This window comes from Anolis carolinensis, chromosome 3 (assembly GCF_035594765.1).
Source record: "Anolis carolinensis isolate JA03-04 chromosome 3, rAnoCar3.1.pri, whole genome shotgun sequence".
In the NCBI taxonomy this organism is placed as follows: Eukaryota; Metazoa; Chordata; class Lepidosauria; order Squamata; family Dactyloidae; genus Anolis; species Anolis carolinensis.
Genome location: NC_085843.1, coordinates 184,056,381 through 184,073,243, shown reverse-complemented (window position 1 = coordinate 184,073,243; position 16,863 = coordinate 184,056,381). Strand labels below are relative to the sequence as shown.

The window sequence follows — 16,863 nt, the reverse complement described above, 5'->3', positions numbered from 1 at the left end:
GGGAGTCCCACGGAGACCACCACATTATGTAAGGGCACTTCCAACTGGGACTCCGTGGTTGTCTGTTTCCTAAACACATAGAAATGTGAAAACCATTCTTAGGAGGAACTGGAGGAAGCATGAGAAAGGGGGGAGAAAATGGGGAAATGTGCAGAGAGGACATGGGATGGCTGGCAATTCCAGAAGACGGGAATGACGGTACAGAATGGGGTAAGATCAGGGCCGTAGCCAGGTGTGTGTGTGTGTGTGTTAAAAAAACCCAAATGTGTCAGGTTAAAAAACAGGTTTAGTCATATGTCGGTTAACCAGTTAAAATTCATGTGTAAACTAGGTTTCGGGGTGGAGTTAAAGCCTGTTGGGGGGGGGATTGAACCCTTAACCCCCCTTCTCTGCTACAGCCCTGGGTAAGATGGTTCCCCCAACTTTCTCCTCCTTCCTCCCTGCTCGTTTGATAAATTCCTAAGTGTAGATGCACCCCTAGAGTTGCGTATCCAGGACAGCTACATATTCAGAAATACTACATAATCATGAACATAGTATTGTTGCCATTGTCATACAAGGTTTTGAAAATGAGAAGTAGGTCCCCATATAGAAATTCTTCATTACAGATTCACTTGGTGGTGGGGGGAGCTGGAAATTTCATCCTCAAATCAGAGCTGAACACACCTTCACTCACTGGCTGTTAAGGTGGATATTGGGGTTCAGGCCAGGATATATTACTTAGGTCCCATCTACACTGACCATTTAATGCACTTTCAATGTGGTATTGTAAAATGTGGGTTTACTGTGCAGATGATTACATAGCAAATGATAGAACAAATTTGTGACCCAGATGGTGATTACACAAACCACATAGTACTGGTGCACATTAAACTCCCACAAAAGCATTGACATATTTGCATGCTTTTGTGGGGGTTTGTTGTCTGGTCACTTGAAGGGTCAGTGTAAAAGGTAAAGGTAAAGGTTTCCCCTGACGTTAAGTCCAGTCGTGTCCGACTCTGGGGGTTGGTGCTCATCTCCATTTCTAAACCAAAGAGCCGGCGTTGTCTGTAGACACCTCCAAGGTCATGTGGCCGGCATGACTGCATGGACCACCGTTACCTTCCCGCCGGAGCGGTACCTATTGATCTACTCACATTTGCATGTTTTCAAACTGCTAGGTTGGCAGAAGCTGGAGCTAACAGCGGGCTCTCACTCCGCTCCCCGGGGTTGAACCTGTGACCTTTCGGTCTGCAAGTTCAGCAGCTCAGCGCTTTAACACACTGAGCCACCGGAGGCTCAAAAGGGTCAGTGTAGATGGGGTCTAAGTTACTCATTTATAATTATGGCCCCATCTAAACTACCATATAATGCAGTTTCAGAATGCAAATTAATTGCATTTAACTGGATTATAGACTCATATAATCCAGTTTAATGCAGTGCATTTTGAAACTGCATTATATGGTAGTGTAGATGGAGCCTCAGTTAGCGATGCAGGGTATCAGCAGATTTACATCTTTAAAGGGTTCTTAATGGACTGTCAAAGACCTCAGAACAATTTGACAGTTACTTGGTATAATATCTTTGACTGCATATTTATTTATTTATTTATTATTCAAACTTATAAGCCTAGGGCTCGGGGCGGATTACGAGAACAGGCTAAAATCTAACAATTTAAAAACATCTTAAAGCATATGGTGTCTGGAAGGTAGTAATACTTGTTATTTGGAAGGATATAAATGTGGCCTGTAGTTTTATATGATCTTTAGCCTTCTCTGCCAAAGAGTGCAAGTGCCTCACCAAACTACAAACCCTAAGATTCCATAGCATTGAGCCATAGCAGTTAAAGTGATGTCAAACTGCATTAATTCTACCATGAAAGGTAAAGGTTTTCCACTGACTTAAAGTCTAGTCATGTCCTACTCTGGGGGTCATCTCCATTTCTAAGTCTAAGAGCCAGCGTTGTTCGTAGACACCTGCAAGGTCATGTGGTTGGCATGACTGCATGGAGCGCCGTTACCTTCCAGCTGGAGCGGTACCTATTGATCTACTCACATTTAAATGTTTTTGAACTACAGTAGAGTCTCACTTATCCAACACTCGCTTATCCAACATTCTGGATTATCCAACACATTTTTGTAGTCAGTGTTTTCAATACATCATGATATTTTGGTGCTAAATTTGTAAATACAGTAATTATTACATTGCATTACTGTGTATTGAACTACTTTTTCTGTCAAATTTGTTGTATAACATGATGTTTTGGTGCTTAATTTGTAAAATCATAACCTAATTTGATGTTTAATAGGTTTTTCCTTAATCCCTCCTTATTAAAAAAAAACGTTCTGCCAGCCCGTTTATGTTAGATAAGTGAGACTCTACTGTACTAGGTTGGCAGAAGCTGGAGCTGAGAGCTGGAGCTCACTCCGCTCCCAAGATTCGAACTGCCGACCTTTCGATCAGCAAATTCAGCAGCTCAATGGTTTAACCCATTGCACCACCTGGGGCTCCTACAGCAAAGATACACCCTAAATCCGGTTTCTACTCATGTTCTGGTTTGACCATCTGCTTCTTAAGAGTTTCAGTTTTCTTTTAAAATTAAAGTTACCAATGGCTTATAATTGTCATTTTTAAATTTAGCTTTTGGGGTTTTGCACGTTACGAGAAGCAGAAAGCACAGAAAGATGGAGATTTCATTTGCGCTGAGCCAAATTCAGCCTCCTGTCTCTCCTGCTGCTACAATCAAAACCCACGGAAAGGCAGATGAATCTTCTCACCAGCTGTATTAGCCAGAGGGGACAGTGATGGCTAACCTGGAACAGGGTTGTTAGGCAACATCTTTCCCTAAGAAAGACAGTTGCCCACAATGTGAGGATTGTCTGTTCCCAAACTGTGGACAGAAATGTAACAGAAAAAAAATTATCTGCTATATAAATATTCCTGGCTTGGATTCCATCTCTGTGGTTAAGCAATTCTCTGCTATAAATCTGTAAAACATAGGCAGCCTGTCTCTACAGACTCCCAGGGAGAGAGAGAGAGAGACAAAAAAAATGAGCCGCCATTTGATTTCTTCCTCTGCGCTTGTATTTTGCTTCCTCTGAATAATTACTGAAATCCTTTATATTTAATTCCAGTGAGATATATTTGCTAGGAGGTTTTGTGTGGCAGCGATTAAGATTGTGTGATTAATTTTTTTTAGAAGCAATGAATGCGTAATATCAGGGGAAAAAGAAATCAGGAAAACGGGTCTGCAAATTTATCACAGCAATGGCAACATGCCTTCCACCTAGCGGAGCCAAGATCATACTAACAGATGCAGATCATAATTACCTGTGTTTCAACGTACGCCTGGGACTTACCATTTCTCCTCCTGCAACACAGACAGCAGGGGAAAGACAGAACAAAGAGCAGGGCTGAAGTGGTGCCGAGAAAAGGAAAACTGCAACACTAAACAAGGCATACTATAAGAGTGAGATTTTCTCGCTTTAGGGACAACGTGAAAGCCTGTAAATGTATCATAAAGAGAAGCTTTACTTTATGTCTTGGCTGGAGTTGTGATAAATTCTCTGCTTAGTGCTCATGGTGTCTTGCCAATGTTATCCTCCCTAGGTGAAATGCAGGACTTTAGTCAATATAGTATAGTATAGAGTAGTGGTTAAAGGATGAACTTTGTAGTTAGTCCTGGGAAATTCTTTCTCATTCAACCTGTTTCCTAGCTACAGAAGGGGAATACTACTACTAATGCTACAGGTTTATTATAAGAAGTCATAAAAAGATTAAGGCCAAGAAATGTTGAAATATCCTAAATAAATACTAGGATTGGGAGCGGAATAACAATAAACCGCATTCACTGTGTTTACTTTTGTCCATCCTTTCACTGGAACTCCCCAGACCTTTCTGAAGTCCTTTCTGCAATTTCCAGACTGTACTGTATGTTCAAAGGAACGATCTCATCAAACATACTCCTGGAATCACCACGGCTTGTGGCAATTCTGGTGGTGCTTGTCTGACGCCATGGGGAACCCATTACCCCACGCCCCACATCACCTGACTCACCCAAGTCCCCATCCCATGGGGGGAAGTGTCCACTATCCTGCTTGTTGGAAATAGCAACCGCCCAAACCTTTCACTATTTATTTGTTAGTGTATATATTTACTAACTTGTATTCTATGTGTATGTTGATTTGCCAGTTTGGCTGACATCTTTGATCAGTATATGTGATTGTACTGAGCACATTCAGACTCAGAACTCCATTTTGTGTTCAGCTTTTGCATCAGACCTCAGTGGAAGTAGATGCATGCATGTTGCTGTTTAGACTTCAGTATAGAAGTATGATTTTGGACTTCAGTGAATACAATTATACCTAAAGACTATGGGCTATTGATTAAGAATGATACTCTGTGTACTCAATACAGAGAGAAGCTACATCCTATCTGTAACTAAATTTTAATAAGAAATGTGCTTGTATGGTGAATTAATACAAGATGTTTATGAGTAAACAAGGTTTGTTATTTTCCAAAGAAAACTTTGTTTTTTATCTCTGAGTGCTAAACTATGAGGTTTTAAGGTGTGTACGAGTATATGTTTTTGGGCAATTTCAACTTCAATGAAACAACTATCCTTTGCTAACCAAATATATTTTGTAGTAGCATGTCTTTATCCTTGGCCCTGAGTCCCTACGGGTGAGAAGGGTGGGGTAAAAGTGATGTAAATAAAGTAAAAGTGATGTAAATTGGCAGTTTAAAGACATGGTTCTTCAGTTTAACAGCTTAGCTACCTGTGTGCCATTACATTCATGCTTGTGAATATCATTTGATCTAAGTGTTGACTTCTAACAAGGTCATGCTTTTCTTGACAAGTGGTTTTCAAAAGGTAGTCTCCACATATTCATGGAGATTCACATTTGCCAAAAGAATATGTGCCCAGAGAATGGATGCAGTTATTTTCCAATACTGCTCCCTGACCCCATTGATCCCAGGCAACATGGAAAGCCATGTTCTGGTTCGCCTTCCCTTTTACAATAATAATAATAAACTTTATTTATATCCCACCACCATCTCCCCAAAGGGACTTGGGGTGGCTTACAAAGGCACTCCAGAGTGGGTGAGCCCAGTCAGAAGTTGCAGTACATTGTGGGATAGAAGCCAATGGGCTCTGTCATAAAAGGTTAGGCGAACTGGCGCATGTCACCGAATTCACCCTCATCTGATAAGATCGTAAGTGTACCCCATCATCTGATTCACCCCACACTTTTCATCCCTTTCCTATAGACCCCCTTATGTTTTCACTCCCCCCTTTATTGCTCTGTTTTTTAATTTGATCCAGTTTTTTGATCCAGAACAAGAAAACACATTTATTTTCTATGGTTAGCCTTTGAGAAGTCGATTTCCTTGAATCATATATTTAGACAGGTTTTGGCTTTCTGATGTGACTTGTTTTACTGTCACTGATATTTCATTGACTAGTCTTTTTAAAATCTGCAATTCCTTTTATTGTTTTGGTTTTAATTACAAATTTATTTCTACATTACCTTGGTGATAATGAGTGAAAAGTAGACAGGACTCCTGTACCTTTAATGATTGTGTGAAAGAGGGAATTTCAAATGCTGCTGCCTGTCACACAACCAAATAAGAAGCAATGTCTGCTGAAATTCCCTCTTCTGCACAAACATTAAAGATGCAAGAGCCTTCTCCAATTTTCAATCTGGCAAAAACGAAAAGCCAGCTTGGAGGGACAGATGGAAATACAAATGCAAGGTGGAAGGCAGTAATTCTATTTCCCCTTGGATTTTCCTGCTTTCAGTTTATGGTTGCCAAATTAGCACCCCAAGATGTCAAAGCCCAGAGTCTAAGGGAACCCATATGAGATCATCATGTTTATGATGTCATAGAGACAGGATAACAACAGAATAACAACAGGATAACAACAGTTGGGAAGCTGGATGAAAATTCTTCATGATCAACCCAAAAATATTTTTTTCCTAATGCCTTCATTTTTAGGCTTGTTCCTGGGGTTGTTTGTGGTGCTGATTCAGAAAATTGCATTGGATAGACCGCATCCACTCTAGTTTCTTAGATACGGTTATCACAATTTTCTATGAACAAGCTGATAAAGACTGGTATATGGCATATGTTCTATACTTCAAAAATAGAGCTGATGGGGGGAACAGATGCCATTTTTAGAGTCAGTAGGTCAAATGTATGCAGAAACAGGTCTAACGTTTTATTACTGTATATGCATGTATTTGACTAAGTTTCTGTGGGATCACTACTTGTGTATGTGTGTGTTAAGGGAAAAACACCTGGTCAATTACAACTCATAGTTGAGTAATTAGAACAATCAAGGCTAACAGGAGGCTTTTAAACAGAGGCTGGATGGCCATCTGTTGGGGGTGCTTTGAATGCGATTTCCTGCTTCTTGGCAGGGGATTGGACTAGATGGCCCATGAGGTCTCTTCCAACTCTACTATTCTATGATTCTATGATTGTATGAACAAGCTTGAACCACTCCCTGAACGGGGTATAACTTTGGGAAATGTTTCCAATGTCTTTTGGGGACTTACTGAATACTTGCTGAGAGCTTACTATGAAGATGCACGAGTTTGATGCAAGGAACGTTATGTGAGTTTTGTTGCTGGAAGTTTTATTTTGGTTTTTTTTTTTACTCTTCTACTTAAGAGTATTTTTTTAATTTTTCTTCCATTTTCCTGGCTTGTTTTCTTTTGTCCATTGTTGATATAACAAAGGGCTGGATAAGTCTGGAGAGGACTGCACGCAGTTTGTTTTTTCAACAAACCTGTAACACATTTGTGGCACAAAAAATGTGTGTTGGCCAATGTTAAAGAAGTAGATACAAGTTCCACTGGTCCAGAATTTGGTTGAAGCATTTTAACCTGGTAATGCATTAATATGGGGTTCTTTGAGACAAGCCCTATATCCCATAATCTGTTTCCAGGTTTTCTGCAATAAATTGGATATATAAATCTGCACTGCCAGATAATATGGGATAAATAGAAAACCTGGGATCAGATCCTGGGATACAGGGCCTGTCTGTAAGGGCCCATAGAAATAGGGGGTGACAGGTGGAAAGAGAAAATGCTTCAGGAGTCAAGCAAGTGGCAAAGTGTGCCCGAGAGCTGCAGCAGGTACAGTCATTCAAAGTAGAGCTTGCATCTTATGTGGCCTTAATTTCAACATACATGGATGGTTTTTCCAACCCTCATCCTGTTGTTTGGAAGATTTTTTTGCATAGAATTAGGACCTCATGAGGTGTAGCCCCCCCCCCCCTTTCTACACACTTCAAAAACAGTTTAAAGACAATAGTCCCGCAAAGCCCATTGCACAAGACTACTTCCGGTGGTTCCCTGTGGGACTCCATCTTTAAACTCTTTTCAAAGTGAATAGAAACTGAGGTTTTGGAGTCAGGGAGCAATCACCATCAGAGCTCCCAATTCAGCCAAAAATGGCTAAAGGCACATTATAATGTGGGATGGCAACTGTCAGATTCCCCTGTATTAGATAGTTTAAGTGATGTCAAAGTGTGGGTGTTCCTGTGGACGGTCTTGAAATGTGCCTCGATGTTTCTTTTCTCACCATTAATCCTCTTGCATGAAACGTTTATGTTGTTTTTAAAATATATATATTCCTCAGGAACTGCACAATTTTGATATATTACCAGTTTGCTATAATTATAGCTGGGGCCCCTGGTGGTGGCACAGTGTGTTAAAGCGCTAAGCTGCTGAACTTGCAGACCGAAAGGTCCCAGGTTCAAATTCCGGGAGCGGAATGAGTGCCCGCTGTTAGCCCCAGCTCCTGCCAACCTAGCAGTTTGAAAACATGCAAATGTGAGTAGATCAATAGGTACCGCTCCGGCCACATGACCTTGGAGGTGTCTATGGACAACGCCGGCTCTTCGGCTTAGAAATGGAGATGAGTACCAACCCCCAGAGTCGGTCACGACTGGACCAGGGGAAAACCTTTACCTTTACCTATAGTTATAGCTATAATGGCGCTCCATGCAGTCATGCTGGTCACATGACCTTGGGGACAACGCTGGCTCTTTGGCTTAGAAATGGAGATGAGCACCAACACCCAGAGTCAGACACGACTAGACTTAAAGCCTGTGGAAAACCTTTACCTTACAGTTATATTTCCCCTCTTTTTAGATCTAGATTTTGTATTTCTGCCATTCTGAGATTTTCCCCTTTTTAATTAAAAGAAGAATGCAGAATGGGCAGGAACTACATTTACCTGTGTGATAGCTCAGAACACAGAAGATTAATGTAGAAATGGACAAAAGTACATTACATTTGATGGGGGTGAATATATTATCCTTTTTCCTTATAAACAGACCAGAATGAAATACTATGGTAAATAAGACGATTCTCCCCACTTTCCCCCTCTCATGGGATGAGGTCCTCCTGAGAGGATGTTTCTCCACTGTAGAATTAATGCAGTTTGACACCATTTTTATTGCCTTGGCTCCATACCATGGAGTCATGGTAGATGGGGCAACAGCACTCTGAGAAAGAAGGCTATAGACTTTGCAAAACCACAACTCTTATGATTCCATAGCATTAACCATGGCAGTTAAAGTGGTGTCAAACTGTACTAAGTACAGTGTCGATACACCCTGAGCCACTGCTGTTAGGGCGCTCACAAGATACAACACATCTCCCTTATTCCCTCCCTCGCTGTGTAAAATGGTCGAGTAAGCCCAAGTACATGTATTCTTTGCCCATCTCATCAGTCTCTACTCCTTTCCCCTTGCTCTTGGACTTTTTGTATACTGGCATTGCACAAGTACAAAACTTTTACAAATATTTTTGTGCTGAGCCACAGAGATGTGGCACCAACTGGTAATGGATAGAGATGAATGTCCAGCATTTAATACCATTGTAGACATGCAAAAATCAAACTTTCTATACCTCTGTTTCTACTTGCCCTAAAATGTGGCCTCCAGTTGAAGAATGGATATCAGCAGGTGCCCTGAGACTTGTTAACCCTATTATTATTATTATTATTATTATTATTATTATTATTATTATTATTATTATTATTATTACACAGCAAACAAGATAGATATGCTGGATTTCATATCACAGAATCACAAGTCAAACACTTCCCAAGTGTCTAGGACTGTGTGATGTATTTTCGGATGATGCGCGCAGATCCCAGCAGGGTGGCCTTTTGCAGTTGGCAGATCGTAATTTTGTCAATGTCTATTGTTTCCAAATAGACTGAGATCTTTTGGCACGGCACTCAGTGTGCCCATCACCACCGGGACCACCTGCACTGGTTTCTGCCAGAGTCTTTGAAGTTCAGTCTTGAGGTCCTGATAGCAGCTGAGTTTTTCCTATTGTTTTTCGTCAATGCGACTGTCACCTGGGATGGCAACATCAATGATCCAAACCTTTTTCCTTTCCACAACTTTATTATTATTATTATTATTATTATTATTATTATTATTATTATTATTAACACAACAAGATTAAGACATAGCAAACAAGATCACTATACTGGCTTCTGCACTGAATCACACATTGGACACGTCCCAAGTGTCTAGGACCATGTGATTTATCGGCGAATAATGCATGCAGATCAGAGTAGGGTGGCCTTTAGCAGCTGGCAGATGGTGATTTTTGCAGTGCCAATTGTTTCTAAGTGCTGACCAAGGTCTTTAGGCAGTGCACCCAGTGTGCCGATCACCACTGGGACCACCTTTACTGGCTTGTGCCAGAGTCTTTGCAGTTCTATCTTTAAATCCTCATATCATGGGCATGTTTAGCCTGCAGAAGAGAAGGCTGAGAGGAGACATGATAGCCATGTACAAATATGTGAGGGGAAGTCATAGGGAGGAGGGAGCAAGATTGTTTTCTGCTGCCCTGCAGACTAGGACACGGAACAATGGCTTCAAACTACAGAAAAGGAGATTCCACCTGAACATCAGGAAAAACTTCCTCACTGTGAGGGCTGTTCGGCAGTGGAACTCTCTCCCCCGGACTGTGGTGGAGGCTCCTTCTTTGGAGGCTTTTAAGCAGAGGCTGGATGGCCATCTGTCGGGGGTGCTTTGAATGCGATTTCCTGCTTCTTGGCAGGGGGTTGGACTGGATGGCCCATGAGGTCTCTTCCAACTCTACTATTCTATGATTCTATGATTCTATGATCATGTAAGTTTTTCCAGTTGCTTCTCGTCAATTCTGCTGTCACCTGGGATTGCAACATCAATGATCGATTATTATTATTATTATTATTATTATTATTATTATTATTATTATTATGCTGTGGTGTAGGCTGGTGAGCAGCCTGCTGCAATAAATCACTCTGACCATGAGGTCATGAGTTCAAGGCTAGCCCGTGGCAGGGAGCACCCTTCAATTAAAAATAAAAAATAGCCCCTGCTCATTGCTGACCTAGCAACCCGAAAGATAGTTGCATCTATCAAGTAGGAAATAATGTACCACTTATAAAAGTGGGGAGGCAAATTTAACGAATTTACGATGGTGGAATGAGGAAGTGCGGTCAGAGTGGATGATGAAGCAGCTGCTCCCCCCTGTGGCCAGAATCGAACATCCCCTCAGGAGAAGGTTAAATTGCCTCTGCATCTGTCTGTCTCGGTTCTATTTGTATATGGGCATTGAATGTTTGCCCTATATGTATATAATGTGATCCGCCCTGAGTCCCCTTCGGGGTGAGAAGGGCGGAATATAAATACTGTAAATAAATAAATAAATATCCCACTTTGCTATCCATTAAGAGAGTCAAAGCGGCTGTACTTGAAGTGCCCCCAAGCATTGTTTCTATAAGAGGTGCTGAGATAAAAGTCTTCTTAAAAAATCTTGTTCTTTGACTTATCTTCAAGAATTGGCTGCTTGTAGTAGTATAACTACAACAAACTTGCAGACATTCTGCTTTCGATTGCTATCACCTCAAATTGTCATGCATGTCGGAGTCCGAATGTACTCTGCTTATGACATTCATTAAATCTGATACCTCATGGCTTGCTGAAATACAGTATTGTTGGAAAGTTACATTTTGGATATGCAAAGTTATATTCTCTCAAGAGTCTTTTTAAAAGAAATGATTTCCCAGAGGAAGAGATTAATGGTCATTTGTGACTGGTAATATATAACTGCTGCAATTTGAGATGACCCAATAGCTTGAGTTTGGGATGAAGGAAATTGCTTTCTAGTTTGAAAATACTGAAAAGATGAAAAACGATGTTCAGCTCCATCCAGATCACTTGGAAAAAGAAACTAGGACTGCCTGGTTTTGTTTGGGGAACAGCTGCCTGGATGCCTGCCTTCTATATCCTGTTCAACATGTAACTGTAAACAAATAGCAGATTGGAAAAGGAAATTCACCAGTCCTTTGTAAAAACTCAACCCTGGAACTTTCAATTGTTTGGGTGGAAGTAAGGAGAATAAAGCCACATTTTAAGAAGACAGGAAGCATTATATGTTCAGGGAGTTTTCAAACCCTAATACAGTAGGGTCTCACTTATCCAAGACTTGCTTATCCAAGGTTCTGGATTATCCAATGCATTTTTGTAGTCAATGTTTTCAATATATCGTGATATTTTGGTGCTAAATTCGTAAATACAGTAATTACAACATAACATTACTGCGTATTGAACTACTTTTTCTGTCAAATTTGTTGTATAACATGATGTTTTGGTGCTTAATTTGTAAAATCATAACCTAATTTGATGTTTAATAGGCTTTTCCTTAATCCCTCCTTATTATTCAAAATATTCGCTTATCCAAGGTTCTGCTGGCCCGTTTAGCTTGGATAAGTGGGACTCTACTGTATGTCTTACTTGATGAGCTCAGCAAAGATAGCATAATCTGAAGGGCTTGCGTAAAGTATATATTGACCGACAATATGGTACCAGAAATGAGTCTGTATCTTGCTGTGATGTCTCATGGGCCTTGTAGTCCCTTTCCTAGTACTATTGTGGCAGACGAAGAGGAAAACATGGGATTTACACCGTTTCAGCCAGAAACGGAGCCCCTGCACCTGGAGGATGTTTGCCCTCAAGAAGTCAGCCAAACAAGCCTTGGGCAGAATTCTCCCCCGTTTTCTCGAAAGGACAATTATAATAAAGATAGAGGCGCTAGGGAGGCGAATCGCCGAAGCGCCAGAATCGCAGCCAAACAGTTAGCTGATTAGGTCTGCTTCCCTTGGGAAATTCTAAGGAGTCATGCATCTGGACAGAGATGAGTTTCACTTCTAGTTCTCCAGGGAAAGTGTTCTTCTGGCGGGAAACGAGACCCTATTTAGGTGTTTTGCCACGAAGGAAACCTTGCGGAGTCAATTCGTCAGCTTGAGGAGTGAGATCGTGTGTAGACTTCGTACTCCAGTTCCCTGTTTCCCGGATCAAGTTTCTAGCCTTGCCTTGTCCCACGGACTTCTATGGACTCAGTTCTTGTTTCATGTTTGCCTTGTTTCAAGTTTGATCTTGCCAAGTTTCAAGTCTTGCCTTGCCTTGCGTTTTAAACCACGGACCTTGCTTCCTAGATTCAAGCCTTGTTTTCCAGTTTCCTTCGGATTTACCTTAAGCCTCGAAAGACTATGGACTATTGCTTGCCAAATAGTGTGCGTTTCGGTCAAGTGGATTATAACTTTGGACTCTAATATCATATATTGGACATTGTTTTCCTGGACTATATTTGACCTTTCCTGAAAGGTCTACTTCTGAACTATATTCTACACTTGTTTTTATTGACTTTATATATTTCCTTAATAAAGATATTAGATAGATTCTGGTCTCTGCGCATGGTTATTGGTGTTCTGCAGCCTGGGTCCTGACACTTGCCTTCTTAGTCAGTTTATATCCAGAGCATAGTTGCATTTGTAGGCTTACAAGAGTCTTAGAAAAGATGTTAATTTTTGTGTGTGTGTGTGTGTCAGGAGCAGCCGGAGTTGCTTCTGGAGTGAGAAAATTGGCCTTCTGCAAGGACGTTGCCCAGGGGATGCCCGGATGTTTTGATGTTTTACCATCCTTGTGGGAGGCTTCTCTCATGTCCCCGCATGGAGCTGGAGCTGATAGAGGGAGATCATCCACGCTCTCCCCGGGTGGCATTCGAACCTGGCAGCCTTCAGATTTTAGATAGAAATGGCACAGAAAAAAAATACTGTTTGATGAACACGTGGTATATTGATAGCACTTGGGTAGTGACTGTGAATGTCCTGATGCAATGCCTAAGGGAGTGTGGTAATGGCTGAGTCATAATCATGTGAGGGTTACTGCAAGGGGGTTGCATTAACCAGTGTCCCTTACCAATGACCTATCAGCATTTGGCTATATAAGGAGGATGAAAGAATCCATCTTTCTCTCTGCTATGTGACTCAGCGAGAGTATCTGCCTATGTTGTATGTGACTATCTGATGACTGATTGTTTGCAAGTACAGTAGAATCTCACTTATCCAACATAAACGGGCTGGCAGAACGTTGGATAAGTGAATATGTTGGATAATAGGGAGAGATTAAGGAAAAGCCTATTAAACATCAAATTAGGTTATGATTTTACAAATTAAGCACCAAAACATCATGTTATGCAACAAATTTGACAGAAAAAGTAGTTCAATATGCAGTAATGCTATGTAGCAATTACTGTATTTACGAATTTAGCACCAAAATATCACGATATATTGAAAACATTGACTACAAAAATGCATTGGATAATCCAGAACGTTGGATAAGCGAGACTCTACTGTACAAGGAAAGTGGATCTGCGAATCCTGTTTGTAAATTTGTATCTACTGCAACTGTGAAGATTAAAGTCTCTGGATATTTTGGATAAAAACTTGAATCCATGAATTTACTAAATAGTGTGTAGATAATGTCAGATGCTGGCAGTTAGACTCTGCAGATAGATGGGGTGAAGCATGTTTTTGCTGTGAAAGGACTCTGCTATATTTTGCTTGCTTCTGGGACACTTACAGTAAGTCTGACCTGTTGCATTTCCAATAATAGTCCCGTATTTACACCTCTTCCAGCACCTTGAAGGCAATGACAATTTGGATAATCCTCCCCTTCCTGATGATTTTGACAAACTAGCACTTTGGCCCAGGTTTTTCTAGATTTTATCCAAGATTTTATCTTTTGTCCTTGAATGTGATTTTTATGACTTGTTTTTATTGTTATTTGGTCTGTTTTATTGCTTTGTTTTATTGTTGTGGACTGGGCTTGGCCCCATGTAAGCTGCCCCGAGTCCCTTCGGGGAGATGGGGCAGGGTATAAAAATAAAATAATAATAATAATAATAATAATAATAATAATAATAATAATAATAATAATTATTATTATTATTATTATTATTATTATTATTATTATTATTACTACTACCCAGCATACAGTGATTTTGGGAAGTGGTGATTTGGAAAACATACATCACTTCACATACGAGCACATCCTGCGACAAAACACTGAAGTCATATTGAATTATTGGGCTTTTGTCTGACTAGTCAGATATTCAACTTCACTGTAAGTCATACTGAATCTCCATAGTCATTGTGAGATACAACCTTCCAGATCATTCTGTCCCGTACCCAGCACACAAAACCATCTAGATCTGAAGCAAATGTGTGGATATTATTCTCCTTTGGATTCTTAAATGTCAGATTGGCATGAAAGAAATCTGCCTGGAAATGTCAAAAGTTGGATGTCACACTGTGATATTTACATTCAGACTGAAGAGTCACATTTAAGGAATACAACTATGAAAGCTCAAGTACAAAATTTAAAAAATGTTAGAAAAACATTCAGAACCCCGAATTGTTGGTGTTGAAATTCACATCCTACCAGAGAGCTGTGGCAAGCTAAACAATGTTTCAGAGCAACCTATGAATGCTACCTTTCCAGCATGCAGTGCTATGGACCTCTCTCCTTCACTCTTTTTCTTCCTCAATTTGTCTTCTCTCAAGCTCTTCATTGGATTCTGCCACTTCTTCTATAATTTTCTCCACCAAATATCACTCTCCTTCCATCTCTCAGATCATAAGTCCTTTCTTTCACCTTTATTGTCCTTTTCTATCTTCACTTCTTCCTTGCCCCTGTCTAGAATCTGAGCTACTCGGCTAATGGCAGCCTCTCACGTGTCCTACGTTATTTTGACATTAGGGTAACTCAAGGTCTCATCCACAATATACAGTTATAGTCCTATGATTCCATTTGAACTGCCATGGTTGCATACTACAGAATCGTGAGAGCTGTAGTCGAGGAGGCATAATTAAATAATAATAATAATAATAATAATAATAATAATAATTATTATTATTATTATTATTATTATTATATCCCGCCCCATCTCCCCGAAGGGACTCGGGGCAGCTTACATGGGGTCAAGCCCGGTCGTCAACAATATAAAAACAAGTAGTAAACCAAATCAGACAACAATAAAACAAGTTATGAAAACACATACAATACACAATGATAAAATCATGGATAAAATCTGTAGAAAGCTGGGCCAGAGTGCTACTGTGTTTCCCTGAAAATAAGACAGTATCTTGTATTAATTTTTGATCCCAAAGATGTGCTAGGTCCTAGTTTTAGGGGATGTCTTATTTTTCCATGAAGAAGAATTCACATTTATTGTTGAACAAAAATGAATATTATATACTGTTCAGTAGTTGTCATCACAAACCAGCATAACCAGAGAAACTGTGAATCCTATCTTCTTGTTACCACCACTATTTCCATGTACAACCATCTATGGTATATATATTTACCAATCCTGCAAGCTCTGTTGTTATGTTTGGCAGGCATGTTTCCAAACAAAAACTTTTCTAGGTCTTACTTTCAGGGGAGGCCTTATATTTAGCAATTCAGCAAAACCTCTACTAGGTCTTATTTTCAGAGGATGTCTTATTTTCGGGGAAACAGGGTAGTTATATCGAAAGCTAGTCATGTTAAAGCACTGAATGCTTCACAATGCTACGAAACTCAAATATTCTAGAGGATGTGACCATGTCAGCAATAATAGCTTCTACGATTACCGCACAGAAATTACCGTACTGCTTTGCTCTCCAACTTAGTAGAGATTATACACAAGTCCTTTTCTCTTATATTAAACAGAACTATACTTATGGTGTCTTGCGATTTCCCAAGCTTTTTTCATATTATAACTGTTGCTGAGCTGAAAGATATGCAAAAGTGTTGGTCCAGTTCTACAGTTCTATTATAAAAGGGGAAATAAATGCATTTTAGCTCATCTGCATTCCTTGCTCACAGAAACGGGACCAAACGGGACTCTTTAAATAGACATTGGGTCTCATTCACACCATCAGGTAGCCTTATAGTCGGATCAACGTATTTTGTACATTCGAAGTGGGAAGAACTGGCAGTCCCTCTCTGAGTTCTTTCTGCCTGTTCCTAACAACAACAATAAAATAACACAACATAGCCTCAGAGGCAGTTGTTGAATTGCTCACGCAAATAAACATTAAGCTGCCCAAAGCATGCACTTAATTCAGTGGATATCCGTTTGTCATCAAGCTTAAAGGTACTTGCCTTTTGGGGGAGCTGCTCCCTGTTGACAGTAGTTGACGGTTTTAGAAGATGACACTCTTCTGGCTCTTCCTTCTAGCCTGGTAGTTGGTTACACAACAGCCTCACTGCATTCAGTTTATTCAATTGCTATTTTTAATGGTGGTAATTATAAACCATGATCTGTGTTCGTCTTGCGGACGTCCAAACATTGCCCAGAGAAAGGCAGCTGGGCCAGCAGTGGAGAGAAGCCCATGTCTGAAACTGGCTTCAGCAGAACTAACATGACTGACGCTCTATTAGAGTCAGTCCCAATGTCTGCGGAAAAGATATTTTGGACTGCAACTCCCAGAATCCCCGACCAAAATGGCCATGCTAGTTGTGGAGCTTTAGTC

General features: G+C 40.4%; 1 protein-coding gene across 2 annotated transcripts in view; it reads right to left on the bottom strand.

The window, feature by feature from the left end:
* Window positions 1–16,863, bottom strand: part of LOC100564857 (dual specificity protein phosphatase 13B) — a 54,752-nt gene extending 37,889 nt beyond the window's left edge. Inside the window, exon 1 of one of the 2 annotated variants that reach the window (XM_008114284.3) lies at window positions 16,493–16,863. Coding sequence is in view for 1 of the 2 variants with exons in the window: in XM_008114283.3 (XP_008112490.2) it covers window positions 14,838–14,848 (11 nt within the window). In the remaining variant the exon portion in view is untranslated. Of the gene's footprint in view, window positions 1–14,837; window positions 15,057–16,492 lie in introns of those variants that run through there. The other variant, XM_008114283.3, reaches the window with a different exon arrangement.